At 44.2% G+C, this 21,991-nt stretch overlaps 1 protein-coding gene across 1 annotated transcript; it reads left to right on the top strand.

The window, feature by feature from the left end:
• Window positions 1–766: 766 nt before the first annotated feature.
• On the top strand, window positions 767–9,586 carry LOC139265359 (cholinesterase-like). Its single transcript, XM_070882326.1, is given in 4 exon segments — window positions 767–1,793; window positions 1,796–2,288; window positions 4,749–4,915; window positions 9,439–9,586. Coding segments are annotated over 4 exon segments (1,812 nt in total). The 3' UTR covers window positions 9,564–9,586.
• Window positions 9,587–21,991: the final 12,405 nt, after the last annotated feature.

Consider the following 21,991-nt stretch of genomic DNA (forward strand, 5'->3'; position numbering starts at 1 on the left):
CCTCACATCTCCTTATGGCTTGGTGTTAAATTTGTTTTTTTTTGATAACGCGTTAAAGGGGCTGTTTACATATAAGTAATATGTTATGTGAATAATTATAGCGATTGACTGAATGGCCTTCTGTGCTGTAACCATTCTATGATATAAAGATGTCAGTGAGTTTGTTGCACATTTGCATAATCACCTTCTCAGTTGCATTTTATCCTGCCCCACCATAGTATTTGACCCCAATTTTAACTCCAGGTGGATTCACCGCTCGGACTGGAGTTAAAATTAAAGTTTGGTCTCAATTATATCATTAGGCCACAATGTGCATATGTAAAGAAGGACCCTGTTGGCTTCAGGTGCGAGTTCTTGCTGCCTGCTCAGGACAGCAGGTTAAAATTGCAGAGGTTGCAATCATGGTGGCTTTCAGACAGGTAAGAGCCGGGGCGATTTTAACTATCGACCTGCCACGTTTTTGCTGAGCAAGTAGGGTTAAAATCAGTCCTGATATAATGTATTTATTGCATTAAAACCACAAATCCAATTTACAAATGATCGGATTTGCTGACAAGTTGATCTGTTACATGCTGCACAGTAGGCTCCTCTGGAACTAAGATTTATACATGGTGAATTACTAACATTAGGCAATAATGAATAGATCCACATTTTTATACTATATTATGTCGCAACAAAATGTATATTTTGGATTCTATTTGCAATAAAATGAATGTGATCTTGTCATTTTCACTTTAAAAAAATTATTTTCGATCTTTAAACAGTCATGATGCTCAAAATGCAACCAAGTTTCTTAACATGGCACATATTAGTGCTGTGGCTTCTTCTGACTCTTGAGCCTGTCAGTGCACAAAGCGAAGATGAGCTGATGGTCACAACCAGACAAGGAAAAGTAAAAGGAACTCGGTTAAACGTCCTTTCAGGATCAGTCACTGCATTCCTGGGGATACCATATGCAGAACCGCCCATTGGTGACCTTCGATTTAAGAAACCAGAACCTCGCAAACCCTGGTCTGAGCTGTGGAATGCAAACAAATATCCAAATACATGTTACCAGTATGGAAGCAGCTCTCCTTCTGGTTTGTCCTTGGAAGACATGTGGGATCCTAACACAAACATTAGTGAGGATTGTCTGTACGTTAACTTGTGGGTTCCATCACCAAAACCAAGCAAAGCAGCTGTTATGATATGGATCTTTGGTGGAGGCTTTTCGTATGGCACCTCTTCCCTAGCAGTATATGATGGCGGATATCTAGCTTACATTGAGAATGTAATTGTAGTTTCCATGAATTACAGGTTAGGTGCTTTAGGTTTCCTAGCTTTGCCTGGTAACCATGAGGTTCCCGGAAATATGGGATTATTTGACCAACGTTTAGCACTTGAGTGGGTTCAGGATAATATAAAAGCATTTGGAGGGAATCCCAAAAGTGTGACCTTGTTTGGAGAAAGTGCTGGAGCAGCATCAATACATCTGCATATTCTTTCACCTAAAAAACATTCTCTCTTTACTAGAGCCATAATGCAAAGTGGCTCCTCCAATGCTCCCTGGTCTGTTATACAAGGTGATGAGGCAAAACGCAGGGCTACAATTTTGGCCCAACACCTTAAATGTCCTTACAGTGATGATACAGAGCTACTCAATTGTCTTTGTGATAAGCATCCCCACGAAATAATAGAGAAGAGTCTAGAAATCTTAACAGATCGTTTTTTGTCTAGTTGTGTTTTTCTACCTGTAGTTGATGGGGATTTTCTCACTGACCTGCCTGAAAAATTAATTAAAATAAAAAACATTAAAAAATTAAAATCTTAGCTGGTGTGAACAAAGATGAGGGGAGCTACTTTTTGTTGTATTGCGTTCCTGGTTTCGACAAAGAGACAGAAAGTCTTATTACTCGTGAACAATTCCAACAAGGTATAAGGATGGTTTATCCTGACACTGGTGATAACGGAGCAGAGGCTATTGCTTTCCAATATACAGATTGGACAGATGAGAACAATGCAACAAAGAATCGTGATGCTTTGAATGATGTAGCTGGAGACAGCAATTTTATATGTCCACTTACGAATTTTGCTAATTATTTTGTTGAATATGGAAATATTGTTTACTTCTATTTGTTTGACCATCTTGCCTCCAATGCAAATTGGCCAGATTGGATGGGAGTTATGCATGGTTATGAGATTGAATTCGTGTTTGGAATGCCTCTTGACGGATTGCTCAATTACACTATGGTAGAGCGAACACTCAGCAGAAACATGATGCACTATTGGGCAAACTTTGCAAAAACTGGGTAAGCCATCAGTCTGCACTAGCTAAATGCACATTGCTTCATGTAAATACAATGTTGCTTTAATTGTTGCATTTTCCCTCTTTAATTATGCCATTAGCCTTGTGCTTTAGTGATTATCTCAGTGCTGATCTCCAACACAGAAGTTTACACTAACTTTATAAAGAAAGGAAATCAGCTGTGCCTAATACAAATTATTCATTATTCAACCTGCATATAAATTCATAGACATTTCCGGCACAGGAGGCCATTCGGTCCATGTCTGTGCTGGCCGAAAATGAGCTATCCAGCCTAATCCCACTTTCCAACTCCTGATCCTGTAGGTTATTGCACTTCAAGTGCATACCCAAGTACTTTTTAAATACAATGAGGATTTCTGCCTCTACCACATTTTTCCGACAGTGCATTCCAGACCCCCATTGTCCTCTGGGTGAAAACATTTCTCCTCAACTCTCTAATCCTTCTACCAATTACTTTACATATATGCCCCTCTGGTAAGGGAACTAGGTTCTTCCTATCTACTCTATCGAGGACCCTCATAATTTTATACACCTCAATTAAATCTCCCCTCAGCCTCCTGTTCCAGCCTATCCAATCTTGCGTTGTAGCTAAAGTTCTCCAGTCCTGGCAACATCATTGTAAATCTTCTCTGTACCCTCTCTAGTGCATCTAGAATAGAATCATGGAATAGTTACAGCACAAGAGGCCATTTGGCCCGTTGAGCCCATGCCAGCTCTCTGCAAAAGCACTTCAGCTAGTCCCATTCCCCATAGCCATGCAAATTTCTTTCCTTCAGGTACTTATCTAATTCTCGTTTGGAAACCACGATTGAATATGTCTCCACCACCTTTTCAGGCAGTGCATTCCAGATCCTAACCAGTCGCTGCGTAAATAAATTGTTTTTCCTCATGTTGCCTTTCGTTCTTCAGCCAGTCACTTTAAATATGTGTCCTCTGGTCTCGAACCTTCTGCCAAAGGGAACAGTTTCTCTCTATCTACTCTGTCTAGACCCCTCATAATTTTGATCACATCTATCAAATCTCTTCTCAACCTTTGCTGCTCTAAGGAGAACAACCCCAGCTTCTCCAGTCTATCCATGTAACTGAAGTCCCTCATCCCTGGAATCATTCACGTAAATCTTTTCTGCACCCTCTCTAAGGCCTTCACATCCTTCCTAAAGTGCGATACCCAGAATTGGACACCAGTTGAGGATAACTAGTATTTTATAAAGGTTCATCATAGCTTCCTTGCTTTTGTACTCTTTGCCTCCTATTTATGAAGCCCAAGATCCTGTCTGCTTTTTTTAACTGATTTCTCAGTAATGTCTTGTAATGTGGTGACCAGAACTGTTTATGGTACTCTAGCTGTGGCTTGTACATATTAATAAATTGGGCAATCATCCAAACAAGAAAACTGCAGGATACTCTTTTTAATCATTTAATTTGCAGTAATCTTGTGAAAGCTGTCTGATGCCTTTCCCTTCTCCACTGTCATGCTACACTTAAGACTTTAATTATGGATACCCTCTTTTTTTGTTTTGTTTTTCCTAGCAACAGTAAGATGCTGTTGCTGAAAACATCAGAAAGATTTATGTTTGCTCTCCCTATTTATTTCTCCTATTCTAAACCCTTTTTCATAGACATTTCTAATTCAGTTTGAAGGCATTTAAAACATTTGTTTACTGAAGTTCAGCATTGATCTTCCATTCTGGAACAAGAATTTTTTTTTGTGAGAAAGTTCACCAATCAGTGTTGATACTGATTTGAAAAGAAATGCCTTGATTACCTTAAAACCTGCTTCGTTTAATATTGGCTCTGATTCAAATGTTGTACATCTGCCACTGGGCATTTACAGTGATGGATGATCAGAAATGATTGTGTTCTTCACTTCACTTCACCCCACTTGCAGGGGTGGGGGGCGGGGGGGCAGATCAATTTCAATGTAAGAGGTTAATTTGCTCATTGTGCCAGCACTTACCAGCACTATTTGCTGTAATACCATTTCTCTGCCTTTTCCCCATACTTTTGAATAATTTTATTGCCGCTGCAAGTTGACATTCCTGCTCTGATCAAGGCAGGTCTGGAAACTCAGGCTGTCGTGATAATGCCATATTTTCTGTCATCGTGCAATGTGCAAATGTGTGTGAAACTTCAAAGTTCAGAATGTAAAGATTGGTATTGTTGCATTGTACATGTAACCAGATCAATCCCTAGCACACGAAAGTGGATCCTATAGCGATGGGCTCTGCTAACAAATAAACTCACTGGTAGCTCTGGAAGGGATAAGCATTTGATGCCTCTGCTTTTTGAAACTTTAGCAAAACATGCTATCCTTCCAACTATTTTGCTAATGTTTAATCAATTATCAGCTCGAATGAAAGAATTGTGGTTGCGTTGAGGTATATTCTTATGTTACTGTTTTTCTCAACTTAATTATCAAATTGTTCATATTATTCTTTCAAAGTAACCCAAATGAACCCAAAACGGAAGGATTGAAGTGGCCTAAATATACACCATTAGAACAACGGTATATAACTTTAAACACTGAAGCACCAAAAATTTGTATGAAACACCGTGATCCGCAATGTGCCTTCTGGAATGACATTCTTCCCAAACTCTGTGAAAGCTCAGGTATGAATGATATATTCCAAAACATAACCTGATATTTTCACTACTTTTGATGTACAAAATATTTTTCTTTGTTGAAAAGGGACATGTTTGTTTACAATAGACTCTGGATCAGTTCCCATGGGGTGGAGGATAGCCAATGTAACCCCACTTTTTAAAAAAGGAGGGAGAGAGAAAACACGGAATTATAGACCGGTCAGCCTGATATCGGTAGTGGGTATAATTGATTCCATCATTTTACCAAGGATGTCATAGCAGTGCATTTGGAAAGAGGTGACATGATAGGTCCAAGTCAGCATGGATTTGTGAAAGGGAAATCATGCTTGACAAATCTTCTGGAATTTTTTGAGGATGTTTCCAGTAGAGTGGACAGGGGAGAACTAGTTGATGTGGTGTATTTGGACTTTCAGAAGGCTTTCGACAAGGTCCCACACAAGAGATTAATGTGCAAAGTTAAAGCACATGGGATTGGGGGTAGTGTGCTGACGTGGATTGAGAACTGGTGGCAGACAGGAAGCAAAGAGGAGGAGTAAATTGATACTTTTCAGAATGGCAGGCAGTGACTAGTGGGGTACCGCAAGGTTCTGTGCTGGGGCCCCAGCTGTTTACATTGTACATTAATGACTTAGACGAGGGGATTAAATGTAGTATTTCCAAGTTTGCGGATGACACTAAGTTGGGTGGCAGTGTGAGCTGCGAGGAGGATGCTATGAGGCTGCAGAGTGACTTGGATAGGTTAGGTGAGTGGGAAAATGCATGGTAGATGAAGTATAATGTGGATAAATGTGAGGTTATCCACTTTGGTGTTAAAAACAGAGAGACAGACTATTATCTAAATGATGACAGAGTAGGAAAAGGGGAGGTGCCACGAGACCTGGGTGTCATGGTACATCAGTCATTGAAGGTTGGCATGCAGGTACAGCAGGCGGTTAAGAAAGCAAATGGCATGTTGGCCTTCATAGCGAGGGGATTTAAGTACAGGGGCAGGGAGGTGTTACTACAGTTGTACAGGGCCTTGGTGAGGCCACACCTGGAGTATTGTGTACAGTTTTGGTCTCCTAACTTGAGGGACATTCTTGCTATTGAGGGAGTGCAGCGAAGGTTCACCAGACTGATTGCCGGGATGGCGGGACTGACATATCAAGAAAGACTGGATCAACTGGGCTTGTATTCACTGGAGTTCAGAAGAATGAGAGGGGCTCTCATCGAAACGTTTAAAATTCTGACAGGTTTAGACAGGTTAGATGCAGGAAGAATGTTCCCAATGTTGGGGAAGTCCAGAACCAGGGGTCACAGTCTAAGGATAAGGGGTAAGCCATTTAGGACCGAGATGAGGAGAAACTTCTTCACCCAGAGAGTGGTGAACCAGTGGAATTCTTTACCACAGGAAGTTGTTGAGGCCAATTCACTAAATATATTCAAAAAGGAGTTAGATGTAGTCCTTACTACTAGGGGGATCAAGGGGTATGGCGAGAAAGCAGGAATGGGGTACTGAAGTTGCATGTTCAGCCATGAACTCATTGAATGGCGATGCAGGCTCGAAGGGCCGAATGGCCTATTCCTGCACCTACTTTCTATGTTTCTATATTTCTATATAATATCATATTAATGCTTTGTTTTTTCCATCTCTTCAGTACCACTGAACACCATAAATGTATAAGCCTATTAATTTTATTACTATTATCAACCAGGATAGACCATAGAAGCACAATTCAAGATTACAAAGGGCTTTAGACAAGATTCCGAGAGACAATTGCAATAGAAATAAAGTATAGAATATTTGTCTAATAACATTAGGTACTTAATTCATAATTATAGTGCATAAAATTGAACATATTGCACTGTTTACCAATATTAAAGAAGACAAACTTGTTTAGTTCCATTTAATAAGTAATTTATAACACTGCTATATTTTGCTGTTTTCATGAATCAAGGACTAATTATTTAGAAATTAACAAATCAAATTCAAGGTGGTGAGTTCAAAGTCTTAATCCCTTGGTGCTAAATGCACGCCAGTTAATCGAGAACCATCTAAATTATTGCTTTCATACAGTTTCTACTGCACCTAAATTTGCATGTCACTGAGAAAACCTGAAGTATTTTAATCCAGCTATGGTCTTTGGAAAGCTGAAGAAAAGGGGCTTGTTGTGACTCTTCATCCCCCTACATATTTTATTGTGTTGGCCTCAGTTTCTGCCAAGGGCAACCAGAATGCAAATCTTTCCATTTTGGGAGCACTTAACTGCCTAGCCACCTCCTCTGGTATTGCAACAGCAGAATTTTTGGGAAATAGTGGGCTTTATCTTGTTGGCAGGAATCCAACTGTGAGCCTGCAGTGCATAGGGGAGGAACTGCAATTCAGTTTCCTGGGTCAGGATTCCAGCGGTATCCGAGCATTGGGGACGGAGTCCCACCCTGCTAGAAGGATAATCTTAGCCCATGTCTCATCACCTCAGCTCAATTAGATCCCAAAACAATGTGCTTGTCAGCTTCCACTACTCTTTCTGCATTTATATTTAGTATAGCAGAACCTTGCAAGACGACCACTTCTCTGACTCAACCATCCCACTAATTCAACCATTATTTTTCAGGTACCAATTTGATATTGTCCCCAATTACTTCTTCACTCTGCGATCCAGGAAATCGATCACTTTTTTGGGGTTCTAAGCAAACCAATCTAAGTCCAGTGGTCCAAAACAAAAGCAAAATACTGCGGATGCTGGAATCTGAAATAAAAACAGAGAATGCTGGAAATGTCAGCGGGTCAGGCAGCATCTGTGGAGAGAAAAACAGAGTTAACGTTTCAGGTCGATGACCCTTCGTCAGATTTCCAGCATTCTCTGCCTCTTGGCTCCGTTGACTGTGTGCACTCATCTCTTGAGTTTGAATGATTCAAACCCTGCGAGTATTTAGTAACATTCATTCTAATTGAAACAGAAGAAAAACTAAGTGAACAACTTTCTTTATCCTCCATTTGCACACTAGTTTGTCTTTAACATTGGTAAACAGTGCAATATATTCCAATTTTATGCACTAATTATGAATTAAGTATCTAATGTTATGTGGCAAATATTCTATACTTTCTTTTGTTATTGCAATTGTGTCTCAGAATCTTTGTAAAGCCCTTTGTAATCTCTAATTGAGCGTCTATGGTCTATCCTGGTTGATATAAATAAAATGAATACACTAACACTTCAGTAGCATTGTCCTGTAGATGGGATGTTAAATTTAGATCCTATCTACTTGATCCTCGGGTGGATGTTAAAGATCCCATGGTACTATTTAAAAATGATTGGAAAAAAAGCAGCGAAGTATCTCTCCCTCAAGCAGTACAATCAAAATCTAATTAACTGGTCAATAAAATAATTGCTGTTTGTAAGATCTTGTTGCAAGTCTGCCTGCATAACAATCACTGCACTTCAAAGTAATTAATTGTCTATAAAGTGTTTTGAAACAATTTTGGGAAATGATGAGGTGTCTTTCTTAAATCTTTGTTTCTTAACCACACTAAGTTAACTGCACTCCAAAACTTGTAGATAAATGGATAACTGTTACCATAATTCACCCTTGTACAAATACATTTATATTTACAAAATATTGTAGCACTTATATTTTTAGTTAAAAAAATTAGGACATTCTAAACAACAATTTTTGTGATCCTCCACTTACATGCAGGATCAGTAAATACACCAGGAGGATCAGCACACCATGCTGATTATTACAACACACTGCAATTGATCCCAGTGTGCAAATGGAGGATAAAGAAAGCTGTTCACTTAGTTTTTCTTCTGTTTCAATTAGAATGAATGTTATTAAATATCCGCACATGAAAAAACATTGTGTGAAAAGATTTATAATGGAACGTAATTGATCAAACATATGACCACACCAATAAGTTGACCACTTTTGACCACTTGTTTTCGAGGTTCTACTGTACTGAGGCTCTGTATTTGCTGCAGTCTATACTGCAACAGCTTTATGCAGCTCGTTTTAGCTCTGTGTCCTCAGCTGATTTGAAATGGAGAATCAACTTATGATGAATAATGGTTAAGGAGCAAATAAAGCTAATATTTGTTCAGTTTTGTTTTTGTTTTTATTGCTTTTTTCCATTGGAATAGTAATGGGATATGTGCCAGGAATCTTGTGCTCTACTTGCTGTGCATTAACATCAGCCCCAAGCTGGTGGTATTTACGTACGTAAGTCATTTGACGCAGCCAAAAAAGGATAAATACCGCATGGAACATAGTTTGCAGTGGCATACCGCTTTGCTATTTGTGTTTGGAAACAAAATTAGCACACAGGGCTTTATGCCTAGGTAAAGACACCAGTGGAAAATACAGTAGAGTTTAAAACTAGCAGTGTGGTTTGTGCAACAAAAGCTTGAGTTTCATAATTTTTGTCCAATGTTGTAAATGTTTTATACTTTGATTATTAATCTCTGTGTGTGCAGGGCTAGTGTTGTATATTAAATTAAGTTCATACTGCCACTTAAAAGTACTAATTATGTATTGCAACTATTTTTCAGCACCAATGGATGAAGCAGAACAGCTATGGAATTCGGAATTCCAACGATGGAACACTTACATGTCAGACTGGAAAAATAACTTCAGAGCTTATAACAGCAAAAAAGATAGTTGTACCAGTAATTAAACAATATGGATAATTCTTCAAAATGACTTGTAATTTTAATGGAATACATGCTATATGTCAGACAGAAAAAACTCCATATGGCCTAAAAGCTTGCCATCTCTTCAGTGGATGCAGAGAGGCTGTTTCCCCTCGTGGGGAAATCTAGAACTGGGGCGGGGGGCATAGTTTCAGAATAAGAGGTTGCACATTTAAAACGGAGATGAGGAGGAATTTCTTCTCAGAGGGTCGTGAAGCTTTGGAATTCTCTGCCCCAGAGAGCTGTGGAGGCTGGGTCATTGAATATATTTAAGGTAGAATATGGGGAGCGGCGAGTTGAGGACAAGATCAGATCAGCCATGCTCTTATTGAATAGCAGAGCAGGCTTGAGGGGTCAAATGGCCTACTCCTGCTCTTATTTCTTATGTTAAATAGTGCAGAGAGCCTAGGCCAAACTTTATTGGCCAATAGACGACACTGATATTGCCTCCTCCTTTCAGCACTAAGCCAGTCTGCAGTGTGTTTAGCGCTGAGCTCAGTGCTCCAGACATTATTATGAGCAGGCAGCACGAATTTTGTGTGCTGCCTACATCACTTTGAATGGGCGCAGGCAAATAGCGCTGGCCCGTGACAACTCCTGTTTTTGGGCCATATCAATTTTTTTTAGGCCTTTAAGCCCGAAGGTTTAGTATTAGCATCATTCTGCCACTTTTGAAGAGCAAGGAGGATCCTTTGGTGGCATGTGATCAAACTGGTGTAATCCAAATGCACAGTTCTCTATCTGATGCCCTGGGTAGGCCAGAATATTGTTACCCAGATATCATGGCAGGTGGACACAGTCTTGAGGTTGTCGGAAGTGAGGGCTGACCTTCATTGCTGACTCTTAATGGCCTCAAGTGGCCCAGTGCACCACTCAGTTGTTCAGGGCAACTGGGAACAGACAATAAACATATGCTTGCCATCTTTGCCTGCAGTCCGAAAACAAATTAATAAAAAGTTTTGGTGCTGGAGAGAAGATCTCCCTAATTTCGTCCAGACACTGGGGCCCTGATATTTGTGGGGAGATGGGGAGGGTGCAAGGGAATGAGATAACACGAGGAAAACCCAGCAAGACCGGGGATGCAGAGGTCCTGCCGCATTTAACAGCAGGACCTCATTTATCATTTTTTCTCTCACATTTCTACCCGCCAAATTGACAAGCTAGCCGGCTGCCGGGCGAGAAAACCAGTGGCAGGAGGCCGCAGCCTTTAGTATGGTCCCCAGCAAACGGGAGTGGGGAGGGAGCGAGAGACTGGTGGTGGTGGTGGTGGTGGGGGGAGTCTCCAATCGCGGGAAGGAGAGATCGACACTTGGGGTGGGGAGGTCTAGGATTGGGGCAGTCAGAAAAATGAGGCTGCAGTCGACAGAGAGGAGGCCGAAGGTTTCCTTGTCGCTCTTGGGGGATTACTTGCATGACACAAAAGCCATCGCCATTTAAAAACGGGTTGGAGAGGGGTTCCCAGTTTAAAAATGTTTGACCTCCTCCGACCCTCTCCTGTTTGTCGGGTGGGGTGGGGTGATAAATATTGAGGTGGTAGTAGTGATAGTTCCACACAAATTCAACTTCTTCACTGAGAAGAATTGTTTCTGATAACCTTAGCCCAAACAGATGTAGATATTTAATCATTTCAGGAATGTACTAGGTACCTTAATTGTCAGTATTGCTTCTTCAACTTTAGCAGGATCTACTGTTAGTCCATTTTAAGAGAGTCAGTAATCCAAATATTTCTCATTTAACTTTATTTTATCCATGTTCAATTTGATACCTTTTTTGTTAGGGAAATTGATGAGATTGAAGGCCAATTAATCCCCGGGGCCTGATAGTCTGCATCCCAGAGTGCTTAAGGAAGTGGCCCTAGAAATAGTGGATGCATTGGTGATCATTTTCCAACAGTCCATCGACTCTGGATCAGTTCCTATGGACTGGAGGGTAGCTAATGTAACACCAATTTTTAAGAAAGGAGGGAGGGAAAAAACGGGTAATTATACACCGGTTAGCCTGACATCAGTAGTGGGGAAAATGTTGGAATTAATTAGTAAAGATGAAATAACAGCGCATTTGGAAAGCAGTGACAGGATCGGTCCAAGTCAGCATGGATTTATGAAAGGGAAATCATGCTTGACAAATCTTCTTGAATTTTTTGAGGATGTTACTGGTAGAGTGGACAAGGGAGAACCAGTGGATATGGTGTATTTGGACTTTCAAAAGGTTTTTGACAAGGTCCCAAACAAGAGATTGGTGGGCAAAATTAAAGCACATGGTATTGGGGGTAATGTACTGATGTGGATAGAGAATTGGTTGGCAGACAGGAAGCAGAGAGTGGATAAACAGGTCCTTTTCAGAATGGCAGGCAATGACTAGTGTAAAGTCCTTACTCAATGGCACAAAACCCACACGGGGCACATTCTATGGACAAGGTCACTCGATGTTCTGAATCTTTATTCACAGGACCAAGAAGTGATGACCCTGCATGGGACCTCCCTTTATATACCTGGATGACCAGGTAAGCAGTGTCTCCCACAAGTTCACCCCTGTGGTCAAGGTATGCATTGCATAAGTATATACAATATTGCAGTGGTGTTACATAGAGATTACATGCCTGACATCACCTCCCCCCCCTAAAGTCTTACTGAGATCATAGGTTAAGTCTTTCAGGTGGTCTACACTCCCTCGTGGAGCGCCGCAGTTGGGGCTCTGGTTGTTGACCCTTGGCATGAGTGTCTGTCACCTGTGGTGATTCCGGCCTGTCCGGGCTGACCGCCGGGACTGTGCATGTCGTTGAATGTTCTTGTTGCTCGTTCACTGGCAGTGGTGTGAGCACCATCTTATGATCTTCCTTGGGTTCCTCAGTGTCAATGCCGAACCTTTTTTTTTTACTTGGTCCAGATGCTTACGGCATATCTGCCCATTGTTAAGTTTAACCACGATGACCCTGTTCCCCTCTTTGTCTATTACAGTACCCTCAAGCCATTTGGGCCCCATGGCATGATGGAGGACAAATTCAGGGTCATTTATTTCTATACATCTCCCCCTTGAGTTTCGGTCATGGTACTTGTTTTGGGACTGGCACATCCCCTCAACTATGTCAGTCAGGACTGGGTGAATGAGGGACAACCGAGTTTTGAGTGTTCGTTTCATAAGTAGCTCAGCGGGCAGGACCCCCGCGAGCGAGTGCGGTCGGGACCTATAGGCCATCAGGAGGCGTGATAGGCAGCATTGAAGGGAGGGTTCTTGAATCCTGAGCATGCTTTGTTTAATGATTTGGACAGTACGTTCCGCCTGGCCATTGGAGGCCAGCTTGAACAGTGCTGTCCTGACATGGTTGATGCCATTGCCCGACATGAACTCCCGGAATTCGTAGCTCATGAAACATGGACCATTATCGCTAACAAGGATGTCCGGCAAGCCGTGGTTTGCAAAGACTACATGTAGACTCTCCACAGTGGTGGAGGTCATGCACGAATTCAAAATGATGCACTCGATCCATTTCGAGTACGCATCTACCACAATGCGAAATATTTTTCCCATGAATGGGCCCGTGAAGTCTACGTGAATACATGACCATGGCCTGGTGGGCCAGGGCCACGGGCTGAGTGGGGCCTCCCTGGGGGCATTACCGAGCTGGGCACACACCGTGCACTTGCCAACACAGTGTTCCAGGTCTGAATCAATTCCCGACCACCAAATGTGACCGGGCAATGGCCTTCGTCAGAACGATGTCTGGATGCTCACTGTGGAGTTCTCTGATGAATGCCTCCCTGTCCCTCTGGGGCATGACTACCCGGCTGCCCATAATAGGCAGTCAGCTTCGATGGAGAGCTCATCCATCCGCCTGTGAAATGGTCTGTTCCATGTGCAGGCGCCCAATCCCCAGTCAAAAACCATTTCTTAATCAGAGATAGGAGGGGATCTCTGTCCAGATTTTGATCTGGCGGGCTGAGATGGGGGAGCCTGCGCTATCAAAGGCATCAACGGCCATGACCATCTCAGCGTTTTGTTCCGCTGCCCCCTCGGTGGTGGCCAGTGGAAGCCTGCTGAGCGCGTCAGCACAATTTTCGGTGCCAGGCCGGTGCCGGATGGAGTAGTCATAAGCAGCCAGCGTGAGAGCCCATCGCTGTATGCGGGCTGACGCATTGGCATTGACAGCCTTGCTCTTTGACAAGAGGGATGCTAACGGCTTGTGGTCTGTTTCTAATTCGAACCTCCTGCCAAAAAGATAATGACGCATTTTCTTTACACCATAGACACACGCGAATGCCTCCTTCTCAACCATCCCATATCCCCATTCTGCTTGAGAGCAACCTGGAAGCATAAGCCAAAGGTTGTAGTTGGCCCTCAGCATTACTCTGCTGCAACACAACCCCATAGGATGATGTATCACATGTCAGAACCAATTTCTTACAGGGTTAATAACTTATTTGAACAAAGTAGGTTCCGCGCCCGATTGAAAGCCCGTTCTTGATAGTCCCCCCAAAACCAATCACAACCCTTATGCAGGAGCATGTGAAGCGGCTCCAACAACATGCTTAAGTCCGGCAGAAAGTTCCCGAAATAGTTCAAGAGTCCCGGAAATGAACGCAACTCCAATGTGTTGCCGGGCCTGGGCGCTCGTCAAATCGCCTCTGTTTTGGATTTGGTGGGCCGAATCCCATCCGCAGCAACCCTCCTGCCCAGCAACTCAACCTCAGGAGCCAAAAACACACATTTAGACTTCTTGAGTTGCAGGCCTACCCGGTCCAGTCGGCGTAGCACCTCCTCCAGGTTGTGGAGATGTTCCTCGGTGTCACGACCCATGATGAGGATGTCGTCCTGAAATACGATTGTTCCAGGAATGGATTTAAGCAGGCTTTCCATGTTTCTTTGAAAAGTCGCAGCCTCTGATCAAATGCCAAACAGGCACCTGTTGTAAACGAACAGTCCCTTGTGCGTAGTGATGGTGGTCAGTAGTTTAGATTCGTCGGCCTGTTCTTGGGTCATGTAGGCTGAAGTGAGATCCAACTTGGTAAACAGCTTGCCGCCTGCCAGTGTGGCGAAAAGATCCTCCACTCTCGGGAGCGGGTATTGGCCTTGTAGGGACACCCGATTGATAGTGGCCTTGTAGTCGCACAGATCCTGACAGAACCATCCGCTTTTGGGACGGGAACGATGGGGTTTGCCCAGTCGCTGAATTCAATGGGCGAGATGAGGCCCTCTCTCAGCAAACGGTCCAACTCGCTCTCAATTTTCTCCCGCATCACATACGGCATTGCTCTGGCTTTGTGGTGCACTGGTCTGGCGTCTGGGGTGATGCGTATCACTATTTTGGTACCTTTGAATGTCCCAACGCCAGGTTGGAATAGTGACTCAAATTGTTGAAGGATTTGTGAGCACGAACTTCGCTCCACAGATGACATTGCGTGCACATCCCCCCATTTCCAGTTCATCTCAGCCAACCAGCTCCTTCCCAACAGTGCGGGACCATTGCCCAGGACAACCCAGAGCGGCAGTCGGTTCACTGATCTATTGTGTGTGACCGCCAACATTGCACTGCCTAGTACTGGAATGATTTCTTTGGTATACGTCCGTAGTTGTGTCTCAATGCATTCTAGTTTGGGTCTACTGGCTTTGTGTGGCCATAGCATTTCGAATTGTTGAATGCTCATGAGTGGCTGGCTGGCCCCCGTGTCCAGCTCCATGGGTACAGGGATGCCGTTTAATAAAACTTTCATTATCATTGGTGGCGTTTTGGTATATGAACTGTGAATGTTTGCCACATGAACCCGCTGAAATTCAGCATCCATTGATTTGCCCCAAGAGTCATCCTGCATCACAAACCCCTCTTCTGGTCCATCCGCCTCGTAAATTAGCCTGGTTACAGGCTTCCTGCACATTAGAGCTAAATGGCCACTGAGGTTGCAATTTCTGCAGACAAATTATTGAAACCTGCAAGTCCTGGCAGAGTGTTTGCCCCCACACCTCCAGCATGAAATGAGATTCCCATTGTTGTGAACAAAGGAGCTATGAGCCGGCATTCCTCGCTGATTGTCCCTTTGACTGCCCTTGACTACCCTGTTAGTGGGTGTCAATGGCCCCATCCCGGACCGCATTGTCCACTGTGATGGCGTAAATGTCCGTTCAGCCTGCTATTGTCTCTGTTAAAAACCTGCTCCGGGATCTATTGCAGCCTGGGGTGTGTCGAACTGCCCTTGCCTGCCTGTGGGGCTCTGATTCGTGTTTATGATATTGATTTCCTGATCCCCCGCCATGTTGGAGGCAGAATTGCATGCGTATATTATTTTGATTTCCTCCTCTCCTGCCATGAAAATCTGAGCCATCAACACTGCCACTTCCAAAGTCAAGTCCTTGGTCTTAATTAACTTTCGGAAAATCCCTGCATGACCGACGCCCTCAATAAAGAAATCCCTTAACATCTCCTCCCTGCAGGCATCTGTGAACTTTTCGAGGCTGGCCAAACGCCGGAGGTCCGCAATGAAGTCTGGCATACTCTGTCCTTCACGACGTCGGTGGGTGTAGAATCTGTGTCGGGCCATGTGTATGCTGCTTGCTGGTTTGAGGTGTTCACCGATTAGTTTGCTGAGCTCTTCAAAGGTTTTCTCTGCAGGCTTTTCGGATGCTAGTAGGTCCTTCATTAATGCGTAAGTCTTAGGTCCGCAGCTGGTCAGTAGATGTGCCCTTCACTTGTCAGCCGCTGCATCTCCCAGCCATTCTTTCATGACAAAGCTTTGCTGGAGCCTCTCAATGAAATTGTCCCAGTCCTCACCAACACAGTACCGTTTCTCTGTGCTACCAGTGGCCATTCTCGTGGGTCATTGATTCCCGTTTCTCGTCGCCAATGTAAAGTCCTTACTCAATGGCACAAAACCCACACGGGGCACATTCTATGGACAAGATCACACTATGACCTGCACCTTTATTCACAGGATCAAGAAGTGATGACCCTGCATGGGATCTCCCTTTGTATACCTGGATGACCAGGTCAGGAGTGTCTCCCACAAGTTCACCCCATGTGGTCAAGGTGTGCATTGCTTAAGTGTAATCAGTATTGCAGTAGTGTTACATAGAGGTTACACACATGACAACTAGTGGGGTGCCACAGGGCTTAGTGCTGGGACCCCAGCTCTTTACAATATACATTAATGATTTAGATGAAGGAATTAAGAGTAACATCTCCAAGTTTGCAGATGACACTAAGCTGGGTGGCGGTGTGAGCTGTGGGGAGTATGCTAAGAGGCTGCAGGGTGACTTGGACAGGTTAGGTGAGTGGGCAAATGCATGGCAGATGCAGTATAATGTGGATAAATGTGAGGTTATCCACTTTGGTGCAAAAACGTGAAGGCAGAATATTATCTGAATGACGGCAGATTCGGAAAAGGGGAGGTGCAACGAGACCTGGATGTCATGGTACATCAGTCATTGAAGGTTGGCATGCTAGGGGATTTGAGTATAGGAGCAGGGAGGTCTTACTGCAGTTGTATAGGACCTTAGTGAGGCCTCACCTGGAATATTATATTCAGTTTTGATCTCCTAATCTGAGGAAGGACATTCTTGCTATTGAGGGAGTGCAGCGAAGGTTCACCAGACTGATTCCTGAGATGGCAGGACTGACATATGAGGACAGACTGGATCGACTGGGCCTGTATTCACTGGAGTTTAGAAGAATGAGAGGGGATCTCATAGAAACGTGTAAAATTTTGACAGGATTGGACAGGCTCGATGCGGGAAGAATGTTCCCGATGTTGGGGAAGTCCAGAACCAGGGGTCACAGTCTAAGGATAAGGGGTAAGCCATTTAGGACTGAGATGAGGAGAAACTTCTTCACTCAGAGAATTGTGAACCTGTGGAATTCCCTACCGCAGAGAGTTGTTGATGCCAGTTCATTAGATATATTCAAGAGGAAGTTAGATATGGCCCTTATGGCTAAAGGAATCAAGGGGTATGGAGAGAAAGCAGGAAATGGGTACTGAGGTGAATGATCAGCCATGATCGTATTGAATGGTGTTGAAGGGCCAAATGGCCTACTCCTGCACCTATTTTCTATGTTTCTATATGTCTATGTTGGCATTGCTTCAATCGGCGTTGCCGTTCCCATTTGTCTGTACAGACTAAAATATCAATATCAGATTTTCATGTGACTCAGGGAGTCACCTATATAATTTCTCAGGAGCTGAAGAGATTCTGAAAGGCATATGCAATTATCTCCATCAGCCAAATGAAACTCAATAGGTAGTCAGCTGACTTGATTCTTTACGTACTTCATCCACAAACTCAATTTTCAACTATGAATATTTTTTTTTTCACGAGTTGAGACAGAACGGAATCAACGATTTGAAGTGGGCATTAATTGCATTTGAGAGCTTTCAAAGACTTTGGATTGGTGCATAGGTGCACCTTCTCATTTCCTTGTGTTACCATCACCATTGAAAACACCCAGGACACTGACCTGCGCAAGAATTTTCTGATCAACAAACTCATTAATATCCTTCTTGACAAGTTATTTTATATCTGGAAGAAAGTTCCGGTTGTCAACAGTGTAAATGAATTCTTGGGATTAATTTGAACATACCTAGTGCCTTCGAACTTCCCTGTTCCTATGAATACTTGCCATTACATCTTTTCTTAGTTTTAATGAACCATCCATCAGCATCATGATTCACTGTCACAAGTTGCATACCTGGAAAAGCTTAACATTCTCTTGACACTGATTGAAATTCAGTACTGTACATCTGTTTGTTTGTAAAATTTCTAACTGATTCTTTTCACAAGACAAGGTGGGGCATTTTAACTTTCGCCGATGGTATAAAACAGACAATATCAGATTGGTCCTTTTATGTGACTTTGATGGAAAAGTGCAGGTCGGGGCTATAACATAGAGCTGGAGCGCGGGCTCTGTAACATCGTTGACGATGGTGCGGCGAATGAGGGTCCGAGGCCAAGAAGAGCCGATGGCCCAGGGTCAGCACGGACCAGCCCACACAGTGATATGTGTGCACACTAGGTCCGTGCAGCAGAGCAGGTCTCCATCGTCCTGGTTCAACCCTTGTCACTGGATAAAGGCCTAGCTCTGTCAAGCCCGTGTGGTAGCTGACGTGCAACGGTCACTACACATTAAAAAAATACACGCACAGGCATCTTCCACCCATTCAATTGGAGTTCAGGACTGGAACATTGGGTCCTTCATTGAAACATCTGTGAACTCTTGTGTGAACTCTTGTGGAAGCAAGTCATCCTCGTTCAAGGGACCGCCGATGATGATAAAATAGCCTTAAATTTATTCCTGTGCAAAACATGTTATACAGTATCTGTATGGCAATTAGTATTTGGAGCGAGGGTGTTGCCACGATGCCTTGTATTTGTCCCTTTGGCGGAACAGGGTGTTGGTGATGAGGAGTTCATATTCTAGACATTTTGTCAGGAATAGGGTCGTTGGCTTTCTCTACCGTGTCTCTGCCAATCACGCCTCCCCAGTGGGCTGTGTTTTGCCGACCCTGGCGTTGATGTCACCCAGGAGGATGAATTTGTCGCCCACGGAGATGCGGGACAGGGATGTTTCGAGGTTGGAATAAAAACCCTCTTTGGTCTCATCCATTGCATCAAGTGTTGGGGCATACGCAGTGATGACTGTGGCACATTGGTTCCGGGATAGGGTGAGTCGAAGAGTCATGAGGCGTTCGTTAATCCTCAGGTGGAATCTTTGAGGCGGTCGACCAGCTCATTTTTGATGGCGAAGCCGACTCCGTGAAGGCGGCGTTCTTCCTCTGGTTTTCCTTTCCAGACAAAGGTGTAACCTCCACCTTGTTCCTTGAGCTGGCCTTCCCCTGGCTGTCGGGTCTCACTTAGGGTGGCAATGTCAAGGCATCTAAGTTCCCGGGCAACTATAGCAGTGCGGCGTTCTGGCCTGTCGCTGTTGGAGTTGTCCATGAGGGTCCTGACATTCCAGGTCCCGAACTTCATGTTACCGAAGTGGAAGATGCCTGTGCGTGAGTTCTTTTAACGTGGAGTGGGCGTTGCACACCGAAAACCACATGGGCTTAGCTGAGCAAGGTCTTGGTCCAGTGGCAAGGGGGTCCAAGATGATTGGAGACCAAGCACTGCTGTATGAACCTAATTGCCCATGGCGAGATGTTGGCCGCAAGCTCAGCATCGAGTAGCGCCTTTGATGGTAGGTGGTCCGAGGCTTGGTTGGGGGCAGGCATTAGGAAGGTCAGTTGCCTGCTGGAGTTCCGAGGGATGTTTTAAAAGTTGCTTCCAAAGTTTTAAAGAAGAAAAAAAATTCCAAAGTTATTTAAAAGTTTCTCCAGAGGTTGTTTAAAAGTTTAAAAGTTTTCCCAAATTGTTTAAAAAGTTTCTCAAGATGATTAAAATTTTAAAAGTTGATTAAAAGTTTAAGATGTAAGTCAGAAGTAGGTTACTCCCTTGGCACTGCTCCATGGGCGCTGCCAGCTCTCTGCAGCTGCAAAAAATCCTGGCCAGGGCACACCCGGAGCACCGCGGGGAAGTAGAGGCCCAAATGTCCCCGAAGGGGGCCCGGATACCGCCGGGGAGAGGCCTGGACACCGCCGGGGGAGGCCTGGATGCCGCCGGGGGTCCAAACGCCTGGATGCCGTAGGAGGCCCGAACACAAGCTGGGTGTGTTGAGCAGTAGTTTCGGGTAGTATCCTGTGTTGTCCTGGGCCGGCCCCGGAGTCCCTTCGGCCGGTTAAACACCAGCCCTGGACTGCTTTCGGCCAGCTGCATTCACCTCCCACCCTGTCCAGACCAGACAGCAGGTGCCAAGGGAGAAATGCATTAACAGCAAATGTTAACCTATGGTTAATTGACACATACTTAGCCGAGTTGTAGCCTATGAGATCATTTTTCTCCAGTTATTTCCCTGCTCTTGTTTCCCTACTTAGCACTCTTTTTGCTGGATTTGACGATCCTCGGCGGGCAATGTTGGTGTCGGGTTCTGAACCCGCTGCTGTCTCCACCCCGGCTTCTGAATTGAATTTTCCTTTGATGGGGCTATGTCATCATCTGATCCAGGGATCGCAAGGATGTGCACATCACCTGCGCCATGACAGGAGCTGACGACTGCAGGACAGACCACAGCCTAATCTGATCCATCATCATAGAAACATAGAAACATAGAAAATAGGTGCAGGAGTAGGCCATTCAGCACTTCAGGTCTGCACTGTCATTCAAAAAGATCATGGCTGATCATTCCCTCAGTACCCCTTTCCTGCTTTCTCTCTTTACCCCTTGATCCCCTTAACCGTAAGGGCCATATCTAACTCCCTCTTGAATATATCCAATGAACTGGCATCAACAACTCGCTGCGGCATGGAATTCCACAGGTTAACAACTCGCTGAGTGAAGAAGTTTCTCCTCATCTCAGTCCTAAATGGCCGACCCTTTATCCTAAGACTGTGTTCCCTGGTTCTGGACTTCCCCAACATCGGAACATTCTTCCCACATCTAACCTGTCCAGTCCCGTCAGAATCTTATATGTTTCTATGAGATCCCCTCTCATCCTTCTAAACTCCAGTGAATACAGGCCCAGTTGATCCAGTCTCTCCTCATATGACAGCCCAGCCATCCCTGGAATCAGTCTGGTGAACCTTTGCTGCACTCCCTCAATAGCAAGAATGTCCTTCCTCAGATTAGGAGACCAAAACTGAACACAATATTCCAGGTGAGGCCTCACTAAGGCCCTGTACAATTGCATTAAGACCTCCCTGCTCCTATATTCAAATCCCCTAGCTATGAAGGCCAACATACCATTTGCCTTCTTTACCGTCTGCTGTACCTGTGTGCCCACTTTATGTGACTGATGAACCATGACACCCAGGTCTCGTTGTACCTCCCCTTTTCCTAATCTGCCGCCATTCAGATAATATTCTGCCTTCGTGTTTTTGCCCCCAAAATAGATAAATTCACATTTATCCACATTATATTGCATTTGCCCACTCACCTAACCTGTCCAAGTCACCCTGCAGCCTCTTAGCATCCTCCTCACAGCTCACACCACCACCCAGTTTAGTGTCATCCGCAAACTTGAAGATATTACACTCTATTCCTTCATCCAAATCGTTAATGTATATTGTAAAGAGCTGGGGTCCCAGCACTGAGCCCTGCGGAACTCCATTAGCCATTGCCTGCCATTCTGAAAAGGACCCGTTTATCACGACTCTCTGCTTCCTATCTGCCAACCAGTTCCCTATCCACGCCAGTACATTACCCCCAATATCATGCGCTTTGATTTTGCACACCAATCTATTGTGCGGGACCTTGTCTAAAGCCTTTTGAAAGTCCAAATACATCACATCCACTGGTTCTCCCTTGTCCACTGTGCTAGTGACTTCCTCAAAAAATTCTAGAAGATTCGTCAAGCATGATTTCCCTTTCATAAATCCATGCTGACTTGGTCCGATCC

Source organism: Pristiophorus japonicus, chromosome 6, assembly GCF_044704955.1.
Source record: "Pristiophorus japonicus isolate sPriJap1 chromosome 6, sPriJap1.hap1, whole genome shotgun sequence".
Taxonomy (NCBI): Eukaryota; Metazoa; Chordata; class Chondrichthyes; family Pristiophoridae; genus Pristiophorus; species Pristiophorus japonicus.